The sequence below is a fragment of the Hemiscyllium ocellatum genome, chromosome 5, assembly GCF_020745735.1.
Source record: "Hemiscyllium ocellatum isolate sHemOce1 chromosome 5, sHemOce1.pat.X.cur, whole genome shotgun sequence".
Taxonomy (NCBI): domain Eukaryota; kingdom Metazoa; phylum Chordata; class Chondrichthyes; order Orectolobiformes; family Hemiscylliidae; genus Hemiscyllium; species Hemiscyllium ocellatum.
Window position 1 is genome coordinate 28,511,774 of NC_083405.1, and position 24,007 is coordinate 28,535,780.

The 24,007-nt window shown below is 39.5% G+C and overlaps 1 protein-coding gene across 1 annotated transcript in view; it reads right to left on the reverse strand.

Annotated features, from left to right (window-relative positions):
* Window positions 1–24,007, reverse strand: part of hibadhb (3-hydroxyisobutyrate dehydrogenase b) — a 143,880-nt gene that overhangs the window by 30,910 nt on the left and 88,963 nt on the right. The window contains exons 5-6 of the mRNA XM_060825360.1: window positions 8,333–8,466; window positions 7,353–7,429 (exon numbers count right to left, since the gene is read on the reverse strand). Coding sequence (XP_060681343.1) covers window positions 7,353–7,429; window positions 8,333–8,466 — 211 coding nt within the window. The remainder of the gene's footprint in view (window positions 1–7,352; window positions 7,430–8,332; window positions 8,467–24,007) is intronic.

The window sequence follows — 24,007 nt, forward strand, 5'->3', positions numbered from 1 at the left end:
TCACAAGTCTTAGAATTCACTGGTGTAAATGATGGAGAAGGTACAAGCAGAAGGGACCCGCCCCTCACCAAGTTTTGACATGTGGCATGGCCCACGCCTGATGATGGTAGAAGCTTCCTGCACAAAGATGGCCTCCTCCCTCCCAACAGCTCGTTTCGTTGGCAGGATGACAGGGTGGAGGATATTAAATTTCACCTATAACTGGCCTGGGAGGAAAAGATTACATGATTACAAACAGTAAAAGATCTGGGGAAAAAATTTTTAAAACTGTGCAAGAACCATCCTTCACTCCATTTTTGAATATGATAGACAAAGTGAATTTATTCGGTGGGAATGGATAGGAGACTAAAATCCCACCAAGCCACCCGCATGACTAACTTGAGTCTTCATGATGACTTATGAAGACAGGAAACACAGCGGTCAGCATTTAACACATTTCCAACACTTGTAGTGAGTGGTTAATAAGTGGGTCTTCACCAACTTGTAAATTCGAAGGTGACCTTCCTCCAGATAAACTCAAGGAGGATAACTTTCCCTTGAGATTGTTTTACACAATCTATATATGGAGGCAGTAAAAAGAGGAAAAGTCATGGATATCTTTTGAAGTTAGTGCTACTTTTGAATGGCCAGCTGAAGCTGTGTAAAAAATATCTGCTTGAAGTCGTGCATTTTAAATAACTAATACTTTGGAGATGCCAGTGTTGGACTGGGTTGGACAAAGTTAAGAATCACACACCAGGTTATAGTCCAACAGGTTTAATTGGAAGCACTAGTTTTCAGAATGCCGCTTGTTCATCAGGTGCTCCTGAAGGAGCGGTGCTCCGAAAGTTAGAGCTTCCAATTAAACCTGTTGGACTATAACCTGGTGTTCTTTGATTCTTAACTTAATACAATGTCAGCAATTTTCCGCCTATTCAGTTCCACCTCACCAAGCTACATCTTTCAGCTTCTAATCAGCAGGTAGGGAGATCCAAAGATAGATTCTGTTCAGTAGGCATGTTGATGCAATGATAGACTCAGACCCGTACGATGCCAATGTCTATTTGCCATTCTTCTACTGAAATCGACCAATTTCATGGAATGCCCTGACAAGAACTAAATGGGGGGGGGGGGGGGGGGGGAAGAACCTGAAAGTGCTGGAGAAATTAAGCCAATATGGCAGCATCTGTGGAGAGAAAGCAAGAGTTAACACTGAATCCAGTGACCCTTCCTTATAGGTGCTGCCAGACCTGCTAAGTTTCTCCCGTAATTTTTGCTCTGTTTCAGCTCTTCTGCATTTTCAGCAGCTTTAGATTTTATTCCCCCTCAAATGTCAAGTTCAGTCTTGGGCTCTGAAATTACATAGTATGAGAAAGAAACACACACTTCACTGCCTGCAATCGATTCATTTGTCTACTTAAAAATGGAGATATTAATGTATTTACTAACAAATGAAATACCTCTGAATAATTATAAATGGAGTGTATGTAAAAGTTTTGTCCATTGCACAGTATTATAGACGGTGTTTCAAACTCTCATCACTTAGTTGCCAAGTTAATGATATTTCAGCTCAGTTGATTTTTGAAAATGTTAATTTCATGTGCAAATTAAGTCTCTTCTCCAGCTGGTAAAAGATTGATAATACTATCCAAGACTAAATATTTCTACATTTAGCAATGAATTTACCAATGAAAAATGTAGCTTTGTGGTGCAGTGGTAGAGTCTCTACTTCTTGGCCAGAATTCAAGTCTCACCTCCTCCATAGGTATATTGTAACATGTAGAACACATTGATTAAAGTATTTACAAATGACAAAATACTGTTTATTGTTTTGAATTTTGGTTACAAATGTCCTGAGTGTACTGAGCGAAGTGATGATACCATCAAAGAATGGATATCCTCCAGTGAAGTTATATTAATTTTCAAATTGCAGTCACAGCATAATTTTTGCTGCCTATTACAAGGTGTAATACAGTGTGATTTACAAAGCAAAAAGATTCTTTACTGGGTAGCTTTAAATCCTTCAGTATTCAGCTGCCAAAGCTACAATATTTCTCAATTGAAATTAGAATGACTATTGCTCTGTGCTAAGTGGATTTTAATAGGTGAGAACAAAGTAATTTGCATCACGTTGACTCCAAAACAATATACATACTGTGAAAGTACAGTGATGTGCTTTGTCAATCTGCAGTTTCAACACCAAATAGAGATCACAATTGGCTGTTCCAGGGAGTTGATTTTAAAATGTAAATGGTAAAATATATTGACAATCCAATTAGTCTCCTCTGGCTAAACTCCTCTTTTATCTCAGTTACATTATGACAACTTAATAGATAGAAATGGCCTCACATCTGAGGCAAGGCCACAATAGCTGAACGACATCTTCAGATTTTAATTAAATGTAAATGTCTCCTTTTAGGTTTATCACCAGTAAATATTATTGTATTAAAATTGCTGCTACTGTTGAAGAAATCTACTACAAAATGAACGCTGAACTGTTTTACTGTGCTGGAGCACTGTAGAGCTAATGTAAAAACTGCAAGTTTGGTATAATCAAATGGCATAAGGTTAGTGCCATTTAGAAAATGTTTGTCATTTTGATTTTTTAAAAAGCATGCAATGCAATCCTATGACAATCCTTCAGACACAGGTCTTCGTCACTGATGCTGGGGTAAATCAGTCTCCATACCATGTTACAGATATTTGTCCCACCCGTAGTCAGTTGTTAAATATTTGGACGAAAGCCAGAGGTTGGATTGAAGATAGAGAGCTCAGAGTAGTGCAGAAACTCAATATATTTTTTCAGTCACTGACAACTCTCCAAACTCTAAACACTGCCATTTATAACCTAATAACCTTTTCAAATTACTACACATCTGTTGGGCAAAAGGGTATAGACAATGGTCACTTCTGTACCATCATAAATGGAACAAAAAAAGACAGAAGGGTTTCAAACAGCTGTTTTCCAGTGTGCGCACACTTCAGTCGAACAATCACTTTTCCTGTTCAGGTCCTTAGAAGCAGGAAGACTTAAGCAAAGAACTGAAGGTGTCCAGCCATCTGTATTCCAAGCAAAATAAAAATTCCTCAAAAGTGTGAAAATGGCATTAAAAAGTGGTTTAAAAATCATACTTCATAATGTAATTTCAAAATATAGCCAATAATAATGGACAAAAAATTATGCTAGGTGCTGAGAGTTAGCTTTGCAGTTGATTACTTTTAATTTACTCTATTTATTTGACACAAAATCTTAAATCTCCATATACTAATTATAATTCTTCCACAGGTATGTATGTTATGTACCTTTTGACAGTCGTTGCACTGGATATTGAAAACTTACTCTTATGTTTAGATTGTCCAGAAAGGTGAAAAGCAGGTGAGGTTGCTTAGGCAACAAAAATTGAACCCAGGAAAGACAGCAACTCCTTATATTCAAAATTTCTTAATCTCACACAAATTAAATACTTCTTAATACACATTAAAATCTTCCTCTAATGAATGATTCTGTTTTCTGGTAGAATAAGGTAAAAATCAGGCATAAATATGATGACATAGAACTTTTAGGAGGTTATATTTAATTTCTGTAAGTACAGTTTGACTGCTGTTTGTTGCAAGTACACGTTGAAATTGTTGGACTAGGAATGCACTGTGCGGGATGGCATGGTCACTCAGTGATTAACAATGCTGCCGCAGAGCCCAAGGGACCCAAGATTGATTCCACCCCTCGGGTAACTATGCAAACTCCACATAGACATTCTCCCCATGTCTGCATGGGTATGCTTCCTCCCACAGTCCAAAGATGTGCAGATTAGGTAGATTGGCCGTGCTAAATTGCAAGTTGGATTAGCCATGGGAAATGTGGGGTTACAGGGATAGGGTAGGGGAGGGGGTGGAGCTGAGTGGGTTGCTCTTTGGAGGTTTGGCGTGGACTCAATGAGCTGAAATGTCATGCTTCTATACCACAAGGAATCTATGACTCTACGATTTGGAGTCTTCTATTCCCCCCGTCCAAAATGTAATGTCTTATGTTTATGTAACATTTGTAGGTAGAAAAGAGAAGATATTTTTGAGCCTGTTCAAAATAAAACTCAGCAGTGTCAAGGTGTTTCCATACTGGAATAGAGGTGGCTAGTACAGCCACCTCATGAACCCCAAAATAGAGATTTCAAATTTTTACTGCCCAAGAATAATTAGAATAGGAGTTCAGTTATGCAGTTTATTGATTGGAGCAAAGTAGGTTTGGGATTGAAATTCTCCCATAGAATTGTGGACCTTTTTGAGAAGCTCAAGAACAGAATCAAAATCAATAAACACACCAGCCAAATCTTTAGGTTATTTTAAAGGCACAAGTTTTTTTAAAAAAAACTATGCTTAGCTTGCTAATAAGGGGTCAGTCTATAAGCTCTCTCAGTGAAGACATTTTTGCTGTGGCAGTTCGACATTTTGGGTGAACTTGTTACCATAACACAGTTGCTTGCTTCAATGTATGGTTTTGGCCTGAAACTCTACCTTCAGAAAGTAATTCACTTTACTGTGAATTCTCTAATTTATACAAGTAGGCCTGACACTGCATCATCATGCTCATTTTAGAGCAGCTTAGGGGGTGTGCAAATAGAAAAGCTTCTCATCTGACTTTCCTCATCTATTGTTAATCCAGAGACATCCCAGCATCATGGAAGAAAAGTGACTGTTCTTAAGAAGTGAGTGGAACAGCCATACAACGACAAAAAAAAACAAATCTCCATAACTACAGCTTCTCTTGTTTATTAATTTATTAACATTTGCCACCTTGCAGCACTGAATGATCAAATATTTGTGAAATGAAACTGACCTGGGGAAACAGTTCACCTATTTCGAAGTGTCTTGGATCAGCAACAATATAGTGTAATACAAAGAATTTCCACCAAACCTTGCCTTTGAAGTGGTGCCAAAGGATTTATAAAAAGGTTTGTGATGTAATGTACTTTTGTTTTTTTTAAAACCTGTACAAATATGGCCTAGATAGGGGTGACCATTGATGATATTTGGTCCTAAATTTACTTTTGAATGTGTCAGTTTCGCGATTGTGTTCTGAGCATCTTCAATTCTGCATAGGTTGTCAGAATATGGGGATATTTGTTGCAATTACATGACTGACAACAATTGCCAAAAGGTGGCTGCTTAGTCAATGCATGGTCTTGGCCTGAAATTCTACCTTCAGAAAGTAATTTCTGCTCACAGCTACCCTTTACTGTGAATTCTCTCATTTCCACAAGTAGGCCTGACGCTGCATCGTCATTCTTATTTCAGGACAGCTTAGGGGGTGTGCAAATAGAAAAACTTCTCTCTCTGACCTTCCTCATCTATTGTTAATGCCAAGCTCAAGTTCTGGAATAGGAGAACCAGTTAGAAGGCAAAATACTCTTCACGCTAATCCAAACCATAACTCCAACCTCAAAATGTCAACTGTGACAATAGCCACAAGAGTGAGTCTCCCAGAGTGAGATTGTGAGTGATTGCCAAATTAGGGGCATATTTTAATAAGGAACTATATTGATACAATCAAAACAAAATTCACCTAAAAATTGTTGCAACCAATAGAACAAAGTTTTGTCCTGTAACACCAGGAAGGGTGTGAAGATTAATCCAAAAGTTTGAAGGACCATGTATTTTGTAAAGTTTCTTTTAAAAAAAAATTGGTTCATCCAATTCAATCCCAGTATGGTAACTCCTTCACACTGCTGTGTTTTATTTTGAACAGGCTCCCTAATATCTTCTCTCTTACCTACTTACAAATGTTACATCAACATTAACATAGGACATTACACGGAAGTATAATCACACAAAACATAAGAGCTAGAGAGCGGTTTTAATAAACATTTTTAATGGTAGATTAGGAGGCAAAGGATAGGGGCATGGATTTCTCACATAACAAAAAAACATAGATATGTTTCTTAAATACTGCAAAGGACCATAATCACTTTACTGATGCAGACTGGGTGAGCCAATAGGAAAAATTCAAGTTGGACTGTGAATCAGCTGATAATGAGGACTGAATGTAGGCTTAAGTAAACATTCCTTGGACTAAAGTGTAATTGTATTTAAAATTACAATGGGCTTAAAAGGACAATCTGCAGAAACTATTTGCTCTCCTGTCAGGATGCAAAATGGGGTGAGGGTAAAGAGATGCAAAGTCCTAAACTTAGAGCGAGGCCACACCAGATTAAAAGTTAACCAGTAAAAGACTACAGGCTTTGCCTAAACTGAAATTTTCAAGATGGACATGAAGTATATATATTTTTTTAATTTGAAAAGGGTGTCAAGGGACATTATCGTAATGTGGGAAGGGGAGTAAGCCATCAGCCATTCAAACCTGCTGTGCCATTCAATGCAAGTAATAGCTAACAAGACTGAACATTCAAGCTTTCTACCCATCCCATCCTCATAATTACGTACACCAATGGTAATTAAAAATATATCAATTCCTTATCTCATGCATACTTGGTGAGTGAGCTTCCACAGCCCTGGACTGGTTCACAACCATCGAGTAAAGAATTCTCTTCATCTCAGACCCAAATGGCAACCCCCTTATTTTTAAATTGTGGCACATCGCTCTAAACTCCAAAACCTGGAGAAACATCTTGCCAGCAACTGTCCTGTTTCTCCCTTTCAATGTTGTGTCAATTTCAATGAGATCACATCTCATTCTTCCAAATTCTTTCCTAATGAGTCTCCAAAGTTCGGTCCTGCCATTTGTGGAACAAGTCTGGTGACTTGCACTCCCTCGAAGGCAGTATCATTCTGGAGATAAAAGAAAAGCAAAACTACGCACAATACTCCAGGTGTGGTCTAATCAATCACTCTCCTATACAACTGATGCAAGATTTCACTATTCATGGATCCTAATCCTCCTGCAATAAAGGCTAACATTCCATCAGCCTTCCTGATAGCACACTGCACCTGCATGTTAGGCTTCAATGACATATCAAAAAGAATACCTCGGTCCCGTTGTACGTCTACCCTTACCAATCTCTTGTCATTCAAGAAATACTTTGCACATCTGCTTCTCCAATTAAAAAGTGGATAACTCACATTTTTCCACATTATATTCCATTTAAAATGGTCTGATCCATTAAGCCTGTTGAAATCCTCCTGAAGCTTCGTTACATTTTCCCCACAACACGTATTCCTACTTAACTTTGTATCATCAACAAAATTTAGAATTCTAATATTTGGTCCCCACCTTCAAATTACCGATATAATTTTTGAACAATGGGGCCCCAAGTAGTGTGACTCCTCACGAATCATAGCCTGTTCAAAAGGGACGCAAACTTTAATGATTCAAGCCAACAGAAGGGAGAGAAATAAAACTGAAACAGAAATAACAAACCAACCTGATTCCCAGATTCATTGTTTCAGCAGTTCCAATCATGGCAATAGCTAGAAGCATGTTGTTACAGAGCTTTGCTGCCTGTGAACAGAATTCACAATGGATCCAAGTGGTAAACAAGTTCAAAGTAATGCATGCACACAAATACCAGCAAAACAAATTATACATGTACCTCACAACAATGATTCAAATGTTGTCAGCAGTTTTTAAAAAAAATTAGCTGAACTGGAAGAATCTTAGCCCAGTTACTCCAGAAACACCACTTCATTTTCAGACATAATCTCCCACTTTGGGATGGGCGGCACGGTGGTTAGCACTGCTGCCTCACAGTGTCAGAGACCCGGGTTCAATTTCCGCCTCAGGCAACTGTCTGTGTGGAGTTTGCACATTCTCCCCATGTCTGCATGGGTTTCCTCCGGATGCTCTGGTTTCCTCCCACAGTCCAAAATGTGCAGGTTAGGTGAATTGGCCATGTTAAATTGCCCATAGTGTTAGGTGAAGGGGTAAAGTAGGGGAACGGGTCTGGGTGGCTTGCTCGTCGAAGGGTCGGTGTGGACTTGTTGGGCCGAAGAGCCTGTTTCCACACTAAGTAATCTACTCACTTCAGGGACTGGGCAAAATGGGCAACAGCAAATCGACCCATTTTGTGCTTATCCTCTGCAAAGACTTTTAGGAAAAGAGTTGGGTGGGGTGTAAAGTGGTTTGTTGATACTCCATTATTCGTTTTGTGCTGCCAAAGTCAAAATTACATACCCTAACCCAACCAAGTCTGTTATGAACTGAGTAGCATATGCTGTTGATCATTATGACATCATGGATTTAGCCACCCCATTTATTAATATTGTAAAGGTATGTGTGCACTTTCCATTTATTTGTACTTGGAGGAAGAAAAAACTACTTGATGTGAGATTCTGACAGTAGGGAGAACTTAGATTTGATTAAACATGGCTCTGTACTGAAAATCTAATTTCTTCTTTTTGTTACCTGTCCAGTTCCAACCTCTCCACAGTAAACCACATTGTTTCCCATGCAGCTCAGCAATTCTTTGGCTGCATTAAATTCTCCTTCCAATCCCCCGACCATGAAAGTGAGGTTGCCAGCTCGTGCTGCCCCAACACCTGAAAATAATCACATTACCATCGGTATTAAAAGATGTGTTATTTTCTCTCACCCATTCCTTTAGCATATTTTATCTAAAAACAAGCACAATAATTATACAAAGCATAGTCAAAGCTTGTGAACAGAATACTATTAATCATAGGCCAAGATTTTATTCTGGATGAGGGACTGATAAATAGCTTCCTAGTGTCATTTATTAGACCTGAACTAATGCTGACAACACTCCTCAGCTGGTTAATCTTTCGACAGCTGCAGTTTTTCAGTTGTATAAACACTTATGTTAGATGAAGGAATAATACATTAATACAGCCAAAATGTAATTTGGGAAATGGTTGATAAATCTTAAGTAACCAATCCTTACAAAAATATTCTATACATCAATCCCCTCACCAGATCAAATAAGAAGGAAGATATTTTGGTTAAAAATTAAGTCTATGCATCTTATATGACTTCATAGTCATTAAATTAATTCAAGTTGCAGATAATGTAATATTAAAAACTACCTTGGATGTCTGTTCATGAAATAGCCAACCTTCTAATAAAAAAATCTGCAGCTCACTTCAAGCATGAATAGTTTAGACCTCTCTTCTGTTTCAAACCTTAATCATCAATACAGTTCTTTTAAAACCATAAACCAACCTTCCAGTGGTCTTAATGGGTTCAGTTCAGTCCCAGTTTTAGAACAACAGTTTCTGGTTAGTATGAAGCGGTTGGAACTTCAGCTGTTCCTTTATTTTTATAGTCTTGATATGGTTAAACGAGAAAAAAGCTTCAGGTAGCTCAACCTTTTTATACACAACTCTTACTTGAAGTGCTAGGCAGATGCAAGCATCTGTTTGACCAAGTGATCATAATTCTTGAAATTAGATTAGTACCAATCCAAAATGATTACTTTAAATTCCAATCATGGCTGTGATAGCGAAAGTATATTTAGAAATATATATATTACTAATTTTCACAACGGATACATCAGATGCAAAGCAAAGTGATCTGGAAGTGGCACTTAGTATGCAATGTCTGCACTGCTGTCTTCAAAAAGTAATCAGACACAATCATTTTCTACAGATGCAGCTTCACTAGGGGCTGCTGTCACTGGAGCCATTTACGACTTGTTATGGTGTCTCTATTGTTTACCAATGACATTTTCTGAGAGAGAGACAGCTGGGATAGAAGGCTGGTAGAAAAAGAACAATATAATCCTATGATGGTAATCAACAAACTTGTGTGTTAATTAACTTTACACTTTATCATGTTCAATTAGTTTTCTTTTCTGCCAAAAGATAAGCATGCACAATTGGTTTAAGACCATGCCATGTTTTATTTGTAACCAGTTTCTGTTGTCATTCCCATTTCTGTGTTTGACAGTTCTCCAGAGGCTTCACAGGCACAGATGTATGAGTCTGAGCATCCCTTAGTCACTCTAAATCAGTTCAAAATATACCTCCTTTATTTAGTGACTGAGTTAAATCTTCATGCTTATTTCTCAGGCAGGGGATACTGAATTCTGCTATGTTGTCCCACAAGCTATTGTCGCCCTATGTCACTGGAAACATTTCATACCCACAGCTTTTGAACCTGCTCTCTTATGAGCATCACTTTATGTTTATATGACATTGTATCTGTCCTTGCAATCTGAATATCTTTTTGTTGATATTTCGCTGGTGTTAATTTTCCAAATCAAGACTCAAAAGGCAAACTGTCCCATTCCCGCCAGCAATCATCACCCACTTAGTTATTACAGGTTGAAAACTGAAGTGGAACAAAAATCAAATTAATTTAGTTTCCCGTGGCACAACTATATATCTAATCTCACAAGCTTCTAGACAGTGAATCGTCTCAAGTTTTTTGTAATCTTCTGGTCGTTGAATAAGGTCTGACCCTGTATTTGAGGATATAAGTGGCATCACCACATCAACTTCTTTTTAATTCAGGTCGAACCTTATCCCATACAATTCATTTTTACCATTTACACTGAAAACATAGATTCAGAGTCAGTGCATCAGCACCTTCCGTCTTTCAACTAACCAAAGTCAGTGAAAAGCAAAATATGCTGACCTGATCCTGAGAAGATTCAGGTTAGAGTGGTGCTGAAAAAGCACAGCAGATCAGGCAGCATCCGAGGAGCAGGAGAATGGACGTTTCGGGCAAGAGCCCTTCACTGTAGCTCAGGAGCAGCTTACATAGTTCTAACAATGAACAAGACAGGGAGCACCAGCAGCAATATTAGCTGCCTTTTGTCAGTCACATGCCATTCCAAAGGTCAGACAAGATCAACACAGATCTCCAGCATGAAGGCTGTGCTCACTCCAACAAAATATCTATAGTAGACAATGCGCATTCTCGACAAGTGAGGGCATCAATGCTATTTTTAAGGCTCAGGCTTTCCTAATAGCTTCTTGCTGACATGTGCAGCCCTTTGGAGAATGGTCTCCTTTAAATGGACCAAATGGGCATTCATTCCCACCAGCCATCAAGGTAACTGCCAAATTTGCCTTGCCTCCATTCTCAGCTGTTTCCTGTGGTGCAGCATTCTGCTCTGCTGCAAGGGAAGGAAGTAGAGAGCTATGAGTGTGAGAAAGGGATTGTGTGGAAAGAATAGAAGCGAAAGCATTTGTGGATGGTGACAGTGAGGCATGGATGTAACGCGGCACTAAGAGGAGGGTGACTATGACTGTTGGCTGCTCAGATTTGGAAGAAGAGGTGTAGAGTGATGAACGAAACTTGTATGGTGTCTTAGTTGGATGTTTTCTGTGGAGGAAAATGCTGGGAAATTTAGCCTTTTTGCTGTGACTCTTGAACGCAGGATATCAATCACGTTTGTAGCCATGATGCCACTCAATCTGTTAGGGCACCAAAGTCCTGCTCCTCACATCCTTATTCACTTCCATTTTAGCCTGCTTGGTTTGAAATGTAGACCTCTTCCTCAACTCAAGAAAAAGTACTTTAGTTCCCCAGATCTGGCAGTATGAGCTCCAGGGAAGACTCAGAGACCAAGTTGGGGCACCATTCCCTTATCTCTTTCCATTTCCCTCAGCAAACAGCATTGAAACAAACCACTGGGGCCCCTTGGAGTAGGAACTGTCCTTTTGAAATAGTATTACATATATCAGAATTATACCCTTAGCACTGAAAAGAATTGGTCAGGAAACACAGAAGGATGCTCACTGTGACCACAAACAGGCCTATGTCGATAACTTTAAACCCATGCATTCAGCAGAGGGCTTTAACTAACTGATATTGACTAAGAATGTGTCTTTCAGGCTGGAGAACGTCATGGCATAAATGTCTAAAGCATATCTTGTCTCAAGGCAAATTGCTCAAATGTTCAGGTAATAGTAAACTAAAAGCAGTAATTATGTATGGGAGGTAACCAAGACCGACAAAAGGAGTTAGATAAAATATATAAATTAATGGGCGGCACAGCGGCTCAGTGGTTAGTGTTGCTGCCTCACAACAACAACGGCCCAGGTTCAATTCCAGCCTCAGGTGACTGTCTGCGTTGCGTTTGCACATTCTCCCAGTGTCTGCATGGGTTTCCTCTGTGCGCAGGCCAGGTGAATTGGCCATGCTAAATTGCCCATAGTGTTAGGTGCATTAGGCAGAGGAAAGTGGGTCTGCGTGGGGTACTCTTTGGAAGGTCGGTGTGGACTGTTTGGGCCAAAGGGCCTGTTTCCACGCTGTAGGGTAGTCTAATCTAATAATGAAATTTAACATGGGCAAGTGGAAATGATTGCACCCATAACTGGGACAAAATCCTGGAAACTGCTATCTTGTAGCACGGTGATGGCATGGATTACAATGGTTCAAAACAATGGATAGCCATCACCTTTTTGAAAATAATTAGAAATGTGTGATAAATCCACATACTACACAAACAAAGTGGTATTTGACATCCAATCACTACATACCTGCCTGTGTCAAAGCAAGTCCTACTCAGCCAGGAGTTAAGGGCTTTAGTGGCACAGTGGCAAATGTCCTTATCTCGGAGTCAGAGATTTGGGTTCAAGTTGTTTCAGCAATGTGTTGTAACATCTCTGGACAAGCTGATTAAAAATGTCCATTCAACCATGTGCTTGCTGAGCTAAGAGTCCATTTCTTATCAGAGTTATCCAATTGTTCCACAGTCTCTTTGTTCTTTTTAATCACTCATTACTGGTGAACATGCCTTCAGCTTCCTCAGTTCTGGAGTTCCATAGACCTCTCCACCACTTTCTCTTTTAAGATGTTGTTTTAATACCTCTCGCTTTGATCACAGTTGGTCACCTGCCCTAACATCATCAAATGGCATCATGTCAAATCCTGCTTTATAGTACTTGAGTGAAGCACAGTTTTATTACGGTTCCATACAAATAGAAAGTTTTGGTAACGGCAACAAGAACAACAAAGAAATCACTCCAGTTTTCAAGTCATCACAGAGGAGTCACAGACTTGAGAACAGGGAAAAGACTGGATAAATTGCTTCCTTTCAAGACTTCAAAAGCCCAATTGATAAAAAGAATTCTCTTAGGATTTGGAAGCACGGTCAATGTTTGGGGAAAGACCAGTCCATTACATCACTTAAAATTAAAAATTGTGACACAAGAGGATATGGAACAAAGGAGCAAAGGCAAATTCAGAACCAAATGTCAACAAAGTAATAGCACAAAATATATCTGGGCAGAATAGCGAAGACAACTGGATACTTGGAAGAGATAACAAATTCTATTCTAAATCTATTTATATCGTAAATCTGGTAGGAAAGCCATAAAATAGTGGGTTGCAATAGTGCTAGCCTAGTAAAAATCAAAAAATTAACAAAGATATCCCAGGGGTTACTTCACGCTCTTAGGGTCCTTGGGTTATAGAGTCATAGAGATATACAGCAAGGAAACAGACCCTTCGGTCCAACTCGGCTACGTCGATCAGATATCCCAACCTAATCTAGTCCCACTTGCCAGCACCTTCCCCAAATCCCTCCAAACCCTTTCTATTTATACACCCTTCAGGTGCCTCTTAAATGTTGCAATTGTACCATCCTCCACCACTTCTTTTGGCAGCTCATTCCATAGATGCACCACCCTCTGCGTGAAAAAGTTGCCCCGTAGGTCTCTTTTATATCTTTCTCCTCTCACCCTAAACCTATGCCCTCTAGTTCTGGACTCCCCAACCCCAGGGAAAAGACTTTGTCTATTTATCCTATCCATGCCCCTCGCGATTTTATAAGCTTCTATAAAGTCACCTCTGATGCTCCAGGGAAAACAGCCCCAGTCTATTCAACCTTTCCCGCTAGCTCAAATCCTCCAATTCTGGCAACATCCTTGTAAATCTTTTCAGAACCCTTTCATTTTTTTTTACAACATCCTTCCAATAGGATGACCAGAGTTGCACGCAATATTCCAAAAGTGGCCTAACCAATGTCCTGTACAGCTGCAACATGACCTCCCAACTCCTGTACTCCATACTCTGACCAACAAAGGAAAGCATACCAAACTCATTCTTCGTTATCCTATCTACCTGCGACTCCACTTTCAAGGAGCTATGAACCTGCACTCCAAGGTCTCTCCCTAGGACCTTACCATTAAGTGTGTAAGTCCTGCTAAGATTTGCTTTCCCAAAATGCAGCACCTCGCATTTAGCTGAATTAAACTCCATCTGCCACTCCTCAGCCCATTGGCCCATCTGATCAAGATCCCTTTGTAATTGGAGGTAACCTTCTGCACTGTCCGCTACACCTCCAATTTTGGTGTCATCTACAAACTTACTAACTATATCTCTTATGCTCAAACCCAAATCATTAACATAAATGACGAAAAGTAGAAGAACTAGCACTGATCCTTGTGGCACACCAGTGTGAAAAACAACTTTCCACCACCACCCTCTGCCTTCTACCTTTGAGCCAGTTCTGTATCCAATAACGAGTTCTCCCTGCATTCCATGAGATCTAACCTTGCCAACCAGTCTCCCATGCAGAACCTTGTTGAACACCTTACTGAAGTTCATGTAGATCACGTCCATCGCTCTGCCCTCATTAATCTGCTTTGTTATTTTTTTAAAACACAATCAAGTTTGTAAGACATGATTTCCCACTCACAAAGCCATGCTGAATATCCCTAATCAGTCCTTGCCTTTCCAAATACATGTACATCCTGTCCTTCAGGATTCCCTCCAACAGCTTGCCTTCCACTAACCTCAGGCTCACTGGTCTATAGTTCCCTGGTTTGTCCTTCCCACCCTTCTTAAACATTGGCACCATATTAGCCAACCTCCAGTCTTCCGGCACCTCACCTGTGACTATCGATGATACAAATATCTTGGCAAGGTGTCCAGCAAACACTTCTCTAGCTTCCCACAGAGTTCTAGGTTACACCTGATCAGGCCCTGGGGATTTATCCACTTTTATTATGGAGTCATAGAGATGTACAGCATGGTCAAGACATCCAGCACTTCCTCCTCTATAATATGGACATTTTTCAAGAAGTCACCATCTATTTCCCTACATTCTATATCTTCAATGTCCTTTTCCACAGTAAACACTGATACAAAATACTCATTTAGTATCTCTGCCATCTTCTGCAGCTCCACATAAAGACCGCTGTGCTGATCTTTGAGGGGCCCTATTCTCTCCCTGGTTACCTTTTCGTCCTTAAATGAATTCATAAAAAACCTTTTGGATTTTCCTTAACTCTACTTGCCAAAGCTATCTCATGTCCCCTTTTTGCCCTCCTGATTTCCCTCTTAAGTATACTCCTACTGTCTTTATACAGTTCTAAGGATTATTGATTACAAAAAAGTGTTAATGTTGCAAGAACTATCAATGCTCACTATTTGTGCTCCAGATCTTGAGCAGCCAAAAATCACTACATTGAACACGAACTTTTAAGACCATTATATATAGGAGCACAAACCTGCCATTCAGTCCCTCAATTCTGTTGTTCCATTCAACGAGATTGTGACTGATCTAAATAATCAACTTCACTTTCCTGCATACCTTATCCCCATAACCCTCAATCCCTCTTACTGATTAAAACCAGTCTTAGCCTTGAATATACCGAATGACATTACCTCACCAGCCCACAGATTCACCCTCCTCATGTCTGTTTTAAAAGGATGACCCATTGTTCTAAGATTAAGTTCGCTGGTCCCAGATTCTCTGACAAGGGGAAACCAATATCTTAGCATTTACCATATCAAAAATCCCTTCAGAATCTTCAGTCAGGTATCCCCTCATTCCTTCTCAACTCCAATGAGGACAAGACTAACTTATTCAAATTTTTCTTCATAAGACATCCCTCCAAACCTGGATTCCACTTAGTGAACTTATCTCTGAACTGTCTCCAATGCCAGATTATCTTTCCTTAGAATTGCTCACAATATTCTGCAGTGGTCTGACTACCATGTTCTGTAATTTTAGCAATATTGCCCTTTCTTTTTAATAGGAGAAAGTGAGGACTGCAGATGCTGGAGATCAGAGCTGAAAAATGTTTGCTGGAAAAGCGCAGCAGGTCAGGCAGCATCCAAGGAGCAGGAGAATCGATGTTTCGGGCATAAGCCCAAAGAAGGGCTTATGCCCGAAACATCGATTCTCCTGCTCCTTGGATGCTGCCTGACCTGCTGCGCTTTTCCAGCAACACATTTTTCAGCTCTTTCTTTTTAATACCCCATTACTTTTGAAATAATGCTGTTTAGCACAGGCACGTGTAGCTATTTGTATCTACAGTGGTGGTTGAAGAAGCAGAGAGTAATTAGGCAGCATAAATGAATATAACAAGGTTGGCAGAATGGAGATAAAATTAAAAAAGGTAAAAGTTGCCAATGCTTGAAATTTGAAAAAAGAGTCTGAAAATTCCAGCACTGCACAAGAGGTCAGCCAATATCTATATTAAAAAAAACACGTACTATTATATATTGCATGTGAATTAAAATTGACTGTTACCCTTCTGGACATTTTCTTCTTTTATTTTCAACTCAGCTTTCAAAATCTATCAGGGAGAAAGTGAGGACTGCAGATGCTGGAGATCAGAGTTGAATGTGGTGCTGGAAAAGTACAGCTAGTCAGGCAGCATCCAAGGAGCAAGAGAATTGATGTTTCGGGCATAAGCCCTTCATCAGGAATCCTGATTCCTGATAAAGGGCTTATGCCCGAAACATCGATTGTTCTGCTCTTCGGATGCTGTTTGACTAGCTGTGCCTTTCAAATTCTATCACCACTCCATCACATCAACAATCCTCACAATGTAAATTGGGAGCAACAAGCACAGCAACATGAGCGCAGGAGTATAAAATCTCAGTTGTTGAGAATATATAATGGTCCTGAATGAAAAGGTATACTCTTTCATCACAAACCACACCAAAACTGCCCCAGATCTACAATACCAGAGTGCATGCAAGCAAGTGCATCTGGGACCCTCATGATTTAGATGTCTCAATTCTAGACAGACCAATAATATGGGCAGCAAGATGGCACAGTGGTTAGCACTGCTGCCTCACAGCGCCAGAGACCCGCCTCAGGCGACCGACTGTGTGGAGTTTGCACGTTCTCCCTGTGTCTGCGTGGGTTTCCTCCGGGTGCTCCGGTTTCCTCCCACAGTCCAAAGATGTGCGGGTCAGGTGAATTGGTCATGTTAAATTGCCTGGAGTGTTAGGTAAGGGGTAAATGTAGGGGTATGGGTGGGTTGCGCTTCGGCGGATCGGTGTGGACTTGTTGGGCCGAAGGGCCTGTTTCCACACTGTAAGTAATCTAATCTAATCTAATAAGTGGCTTTATTAAGTCAGATTTTGTTGTGGTAGAGCATTTAATGGTGCCGGATACACGTTAGACTTGTTCCCACAGTGTTTATCTCTCACATTTGCATGGAAGAAATTGTTAAAAACATGGACAGAGAATGTTACAGAAAGAACCTAAGAGATAAAAAGATGGGATAAAGATTTTAGAAAAAGTGTACTTAACTTTACATTTTTAAAATTATGAATCAAAGTTCTGAAGGATTGAGACTTTTACAAGTTACAGTATTGGAGTGGTTGATTGTGAAGTATTGCCAATCATGTTTCTAAATAACAATGTATGCCTCCAACGACTAGATTTAACCTTCTTCGGTGTTTACTTCAAACCTACTATCAAAAAATAGGACATTAAATTCATTTCATTGGCAAAGCAGACAGGGAATTTGTTTTTACAAAGCAAATGTTGGGGTGGCACAATTCAGACAAGATCTTTTGGATTTCAGGCATTTAACTGCAAACCTGTTCCTTGCCTGAAGTCATTGCACCATTTAAACATAAGTAATGGCAAAGACAATTAATCTCACGAATTGAAAAACATAGTCCAACGTGGTTCCTGCTGAATTATACTGACAGAGGTTAGTATTGAACACGTACCGTCACTGAAGAGACAAAGATACCGCAATATGTAAGCATCTGTTCAGGAACAATACACTGCAATTGAAGGGGATTGTAACAGTAATACAGCCAAATGAATTGTAAAATGTCTTTGAATGCATCTCAATGAATACATCAAACCCATGGATGGAAAGTTGCAAGGTGAGACAGGCAAAGCTTACAGAATGAATTTTTCTTCGTATTTTGGAATAACAGGACATTAATTAAGTTGAAAACAGGAGTTGGAGGACAAGGGAAGAAAAGAAATGGAGAAAGGAGGATTGAAAATAAAACCCTCAAATGTTGTTCAAATTACCATTATCCAAATTTTTAAAAAGGACTAAATTCAACTATAGGATACCACTAAAAAGTTTTTGCGATATGTCCGTCAGAAAACAGCATCAAGTTTAAAAAGAAATTCATAAAACAAACATTTTGATATTGCTGAAAAGCAAAACAAGACGTGCTTTCAAAGGCTTTCATCCTGCCTTCAACAGGGCAGGGTTACGAGAATACCAAATCTCAAAAGGGAACCACAGTTTATACTACATGTGAAGAGTGCTGATCAATTAAGCCAACTCTGGCAGCAAAAAATAGTATTCTATATTAACAAGTTTCAATCGAATTTTAAAAAGTTGCATTTGCAAAACAACACGAGCTTTTGAAGGAAAGCAATTCATTTGGTGGAAACTTTATGGGAAGTGCCATGTATTGTAAAGGAGTGCTTCTAAAGCAAAAGAAAATGTGGTATGTGAACTTTAAGTGCAATGGCAGGTATGCAGACAATAGAACCCAACAACTTGCAGATACTATTAAATGGCAGACTCCTTCCTCTATTTATAATAGGCAAACTGCTAACTGCAGCTAACCAGTGCATACAAACTCAAACATTGTCCAATAGTGATTCTGTGATTAGATAATAGCTGAGAAACCCTAATTGGTTTTAAAATGTCAGTCAGGTTTGCAGTGTGGCTCACATGCTTGTTCTCGAAGCCATTTATTCACATGGCCCTGTCCTTCACAAACAGAAAGGGCAAGTTTACACATCATGCCTTTTCTTCAACTAAACAAAGTAGCCTAAATATTTTGCCAAAACTCTGTTGAAAGATGTGTCTCGACAGTATTTCCAAATGTGGGCCTATTTGCACACCATTCCACTCATAGCCGTACTCAGTGACATGAGCACACAAAGGGTCAAATCCTCCACACTCTTGTTTCATTGGAGAACAGTTGTGTGACTGAAGATGCACATCAGCGCCTGTGAAAGTCCTGATGAATCACCAACTTTTGAATTACCCGGGAAAGGTAATACTGATGGACGATTCCCCTCCTCCCTAGTCCTTCCACAACAAGTTTCTAACTTTGATCTAGCGTGGGAGGCTTGAGACAGATGTGTGGGACACTTAAATGGAAAGGAGTATTAAATATATTATAAACTGTACTAATATCTCAGCAACACCCTTTTATCATCTGCAGAGTCATTCATGACCATTGACCAAATTGACCCAACTACCACACTCCTGGCCCCTGCCATCTACCCACCTTGATTAGACCATCCCACTGACTCATAGCATGCACTCAGGCATATATTCACTAACATTAATTCATAGCCTGGACTTTTAAAGCAACCATATGATACCAATTAGTGTTGTAACCACTCTTCTGCCAAGTCTTGTGAATGCTGTGCCATCCATTCCAACTCTCTCCAACAACCACAATAAAGATTCTGGAAGAAACACATTATGCAAATGTTCTCCAGAGTCACAGTAGAAATGCATGCAGCATTGTCACTACTCAAAAGATCCAGACTAATCTACGTTAGCACTTCAATGCAGCACTGAGGAGTAAGTATCACGGAGTCATACAGCATGGAAACAGGCCCTTCTATCCAACCAGCCCATGTCGAGCACAATCCCAAACTAAACTAGTCCCACCTGCCTACACTTGGCACATAACCTTCCAAACCTTTTCTATTCATGAACTTAGCCAAATGTCTTTTAAATGTCGCAACTGTAGTTGCATCCATTACATTGTCTGGCAGTACATTCTACAACTGAAGCACTGTATATAAAAAAAGTTGCCCTTCATGCCCTTGTTAAAATCTTCCTCCGCTCACGTAAAAACAAAATGCTCCCTCGTTTTGAACTACCCCACCCTAGAGAAACAACCACCGTCATTCACCTTATTTATGCCCTTCATGATTCCATAAACCTCAATAAGGTCAACTCTCGATCTCCTACATTCCAGTGAAAACACCCCAGTCTATTTTTACATGCTGGACTGTTGGAGACGTTCATGATGTTGGTGAGGTCTCTTCTGAAGTACTGTTACAGGGACGATATTGTTAAACTGAAGAGAGTTCAAAAGTGATTTACCAGGAATGAAGGTTGGATTGAAGGATTTGTTTCCATGCTGTATGATTGTGATTTTTGGATTAAATTTAAATCAAAGATCTGCATGCCTATTCAAATGGTCATTAAAAAAATAGGTTAAAAAAATTTCAATACATTCAGAAGAATTCTTAGAGTGCCCCGAAAAGCATTTATATTACCACCACTACTTGCAAGTTGAAAATTATAAGATATTTCACAAAGGTTTAAATCAAAATAACATGGACAGTAAATGTTAGGTGAAAAGTAGCTACAAAGTTCAGATGAAGTGCTTCTAGGGAAAATACCTAAAAGGAGGACATGGAGAAGCAAGGGTAGGTCATTCAACATCTCCCATGGTAATTAATCTCTGGTGTTTTTAAGTGCAAATTAGCTGTTGCATTTATAAAATAGCAGCAGCTATTGATGGTCTGCCATTCATTAGATAAAAATAGGATGCAAAAGTAATAGTATAAATAGAAATTACCTTTGTTTTAAAGGATTTTAATAGCATTGGTATCCATTTTATGCCAAGTTTCAGGACTGATTGGTGGGCAATGAAGCGCTAATGTAAGCTGAAGGGTAGAACATAGAATGTTACAGAGCAATACAGGCCATCAGCCCTCCATGTTGTGCCCACCTGTGAAATTAATCTGATGCCCATCTAACCTACACCACACGTATGTCAACATTAACTGCTTTACCTTCATCCACCTGTTTTGGCACCTTCTCGAAGAACTCAACAAGGTTAATGAGGCAAGACGTAGTCTTCACAAAACCGTGTTGACTATCCCTAAGCAAATTAATCCTTTACAGATGATAATAAATCCTCTCTCTTATAACCTTTTCCAACACCCTATCCACAACTGAAGTAAGGCTCACTGGCATATAATTACCGGGGTTGTCCTGACTCCCCTTCTTAAACAAGGGAACAACATTTGCTATCCTCCAGTCTCCCAGTCAACAACGATGACAAAGATCAAAACCAAAGGCTTTGCAATCTCCTCCCTAGCTTCCCAGAGAATCCTAGGATAAATCCCATCGAGCCCAGGGGTTTTTATCTATTTTCAGATCTTCCAAAATTGCTAAAACCTCGTCGTTGTCAATCTCAAACTCATCTAATCTAGTAGCCTGTATCTCCATATTCTCACTAACAGTGCCTTTTTCCAATGTGAATGCTGACGAAAAGTATTCATTATCACTTTCCCTATGTCCTCAGATTCCACACACAACTTCCCACTGCTACCTTTCTTACTCTAGTCATTCTTTTATTCCTGATACACCAATGGAAAGCCTTAGGGTTTTCCCTGATCCTATCCGACAACAACTTTTCATGTCCCTTCCTGGCTCTTCTTAGCTCTCTCTTTAGATCTTTTTTGGCTAACTTATAATCTCAAGCCCCTTAACTGAGCCTTCATGCCTCATCCTCACATAAGCCACCTTCTTCTTCTTCTTCTTGACAAAAGCTTTAATGTCTTCAGTAAACCATGGCTCCCTCTCTCGACAACTACCTCCCTGCCTGATAGGTACATACTTATCAAGGAGCGCAGTAGCTGTTTCTTGAATAAGCCCCACATTTCAAGTGTGTCCCCTGCAGTTTCCTTCCCCATCCTATGCATCCTAAATCTTGCCTAATCGCATTATAATTGCCTTTCCCCCGGTTATACTTGTTTCCCTGTAGTATATACCTATCCCTGCCCATTGCTATTGCAAACATAACCAATTGTGGTCACTATTGCCAAAGTGTTCATTCTGCCTCCAAATCTACAAAACCTTGCTGGGTTCATTCCTCAGTACGAAATCCAATATGGCATCGCTCCTTGTTGGCCTGTCTCCACACTGTCAGAAAACCCTCCTGCACACATTGAACAAAACCTGACCATCTAAACAACTTGAACTATAGTATTCCCAGTCAATATTGGAGAAGTTACAGTCCCCCATAACAACTACCCTGTTACACTCGCTCCTATTGAGAATCATCTTTGCTATCCTTTCCTCCACATCCCTGGAACAATTCAGAGGCCGACAGAAAACTCCCAACATGGTGACCTGTCCTTTCCTGTTTCTAACCTCAGCCCAAACTACCTCAGTGCGTGAGTCCTCAAACATTATCTCAGCTGCTGCAATACTACCCTCGATTAACAATGCCACCCCACCGCACCCCCCACCCCACCTTATCATGTTCTCTATTCTTACTGAAACATCCAAATCCTGGTTCTTTTCAACATTTTTGGAAACTATATAAAAGACCTCTACTTCAGATTAAGATTAATGCAGGAACTATTGTGTCATCTTTATTTTTCTTCGAATAGCATTTTGTACAGAATGAGTTTCACATTGAGGCAAAGACTTCTCATTGACAACAGCAGTGAGACAAATGGAATGGAACTGGCAGACAGAAGAGCAATGTGGGCCAACATCCATCCTTCATCAGATGTAACTAAAAAAGTTACTGTCCTCCCTCGCCTGTAACATGTGTGACCCTGTTTTTGCGAGGCAAGAGATGATGAAAGAACGGGCTGGGTTTTTTTAAACGCAGGGGACGGCTTGTGTAACTCACTGTAGCAGTACAACTGGATCAATGTAAAATTTTATTCAACCAGTCTTGAAGATAAACAATCTAAAATCCCTACTGTTCATTTAAGTAACAAGGTAGTGTGAAGCCAATATGATAATTAAGGGGTAAATCATTTAAGATTCACTTCTGCCTTTTCAACAGAAACGAAGCACATATTAGACATTTGGTCTCCTCTTTAGGCATTATCCTTGGGGTTCTGAAGAATACACTAGAAGATTTCAGATATAAATATTGAAAAAGAGATGTACACATAGTATTCAATGCTTAAAACCACTTCAGTTTATTTGTTAGTACAATATTTCCAAAAGGACATTATAGATTTAAAATACACAGCATTTTCACTGACTTACCCAGAAATGAAAATTAAAGCAGCAATAAAAGTAATTTCATTGTTTCTCTGGCAGAAGCAGAGAATCCGTTGATAGATGCATTCATTATTACCGAGTAGTCTTTACTAGTTAGCAGCAACAAAGTCCAGAACTGGCAGCTGCTGCAATTGTGGCCTTGGTTCATTATTTGCCCATAATGACCATCAAACTCCAGTCAAAGTCAGATCAGAACAACTGTCAGCAGGACTTTTAATTAGCCTGGGTTTGAATTCTGATAACTATCATCAGAATGGCATGCTGACATTGCGGCATAGAACTTGGGAACAGAAAAAGACAGAAGGTAAGAAAATCATGCAAAAGCCAAACCAAGCTTTTTGACTAAACAGACAGAATCAAAAGGGGAAGAAAAGTTAATTATTACCCATAATCAGCAATTATGATTTGGCAAGAGAGCTTTCTTTAATGAACTGCTCTAATGATGAAGAACCAACATCTACTGAAATATAATAGCACATTAGCATAACTGTGTATGCAAAATACATAGATGTGCTGCCACAACCTACTTGTCATTGAATGATTAAGCACGAATTCATAATTAGAAAAATCCACAGTGTAATTTATTGCCCTCTCAGATGTTTCTGGTTCATTAATAGGCTACAACTGAACAATGACCTCTAGTGGGCTACAGATTCCTCATTCTCCTACATCTCAAATACGAATAAACTTAAAGCTCCTTGCTTGGTTGCAACAGCCATTTAAAATCCATAAAATAATGAATCATAGTTCAGAGATTTTCCAAAATATTAATAATTTATCCAGTGTTAAGCATTTTGTGTCAATATTCTACAACTATTTAAGATTAAAAGAAATGGAAAAGAGAAATTTCAATTTGTTGCAACATTTTCGTTTG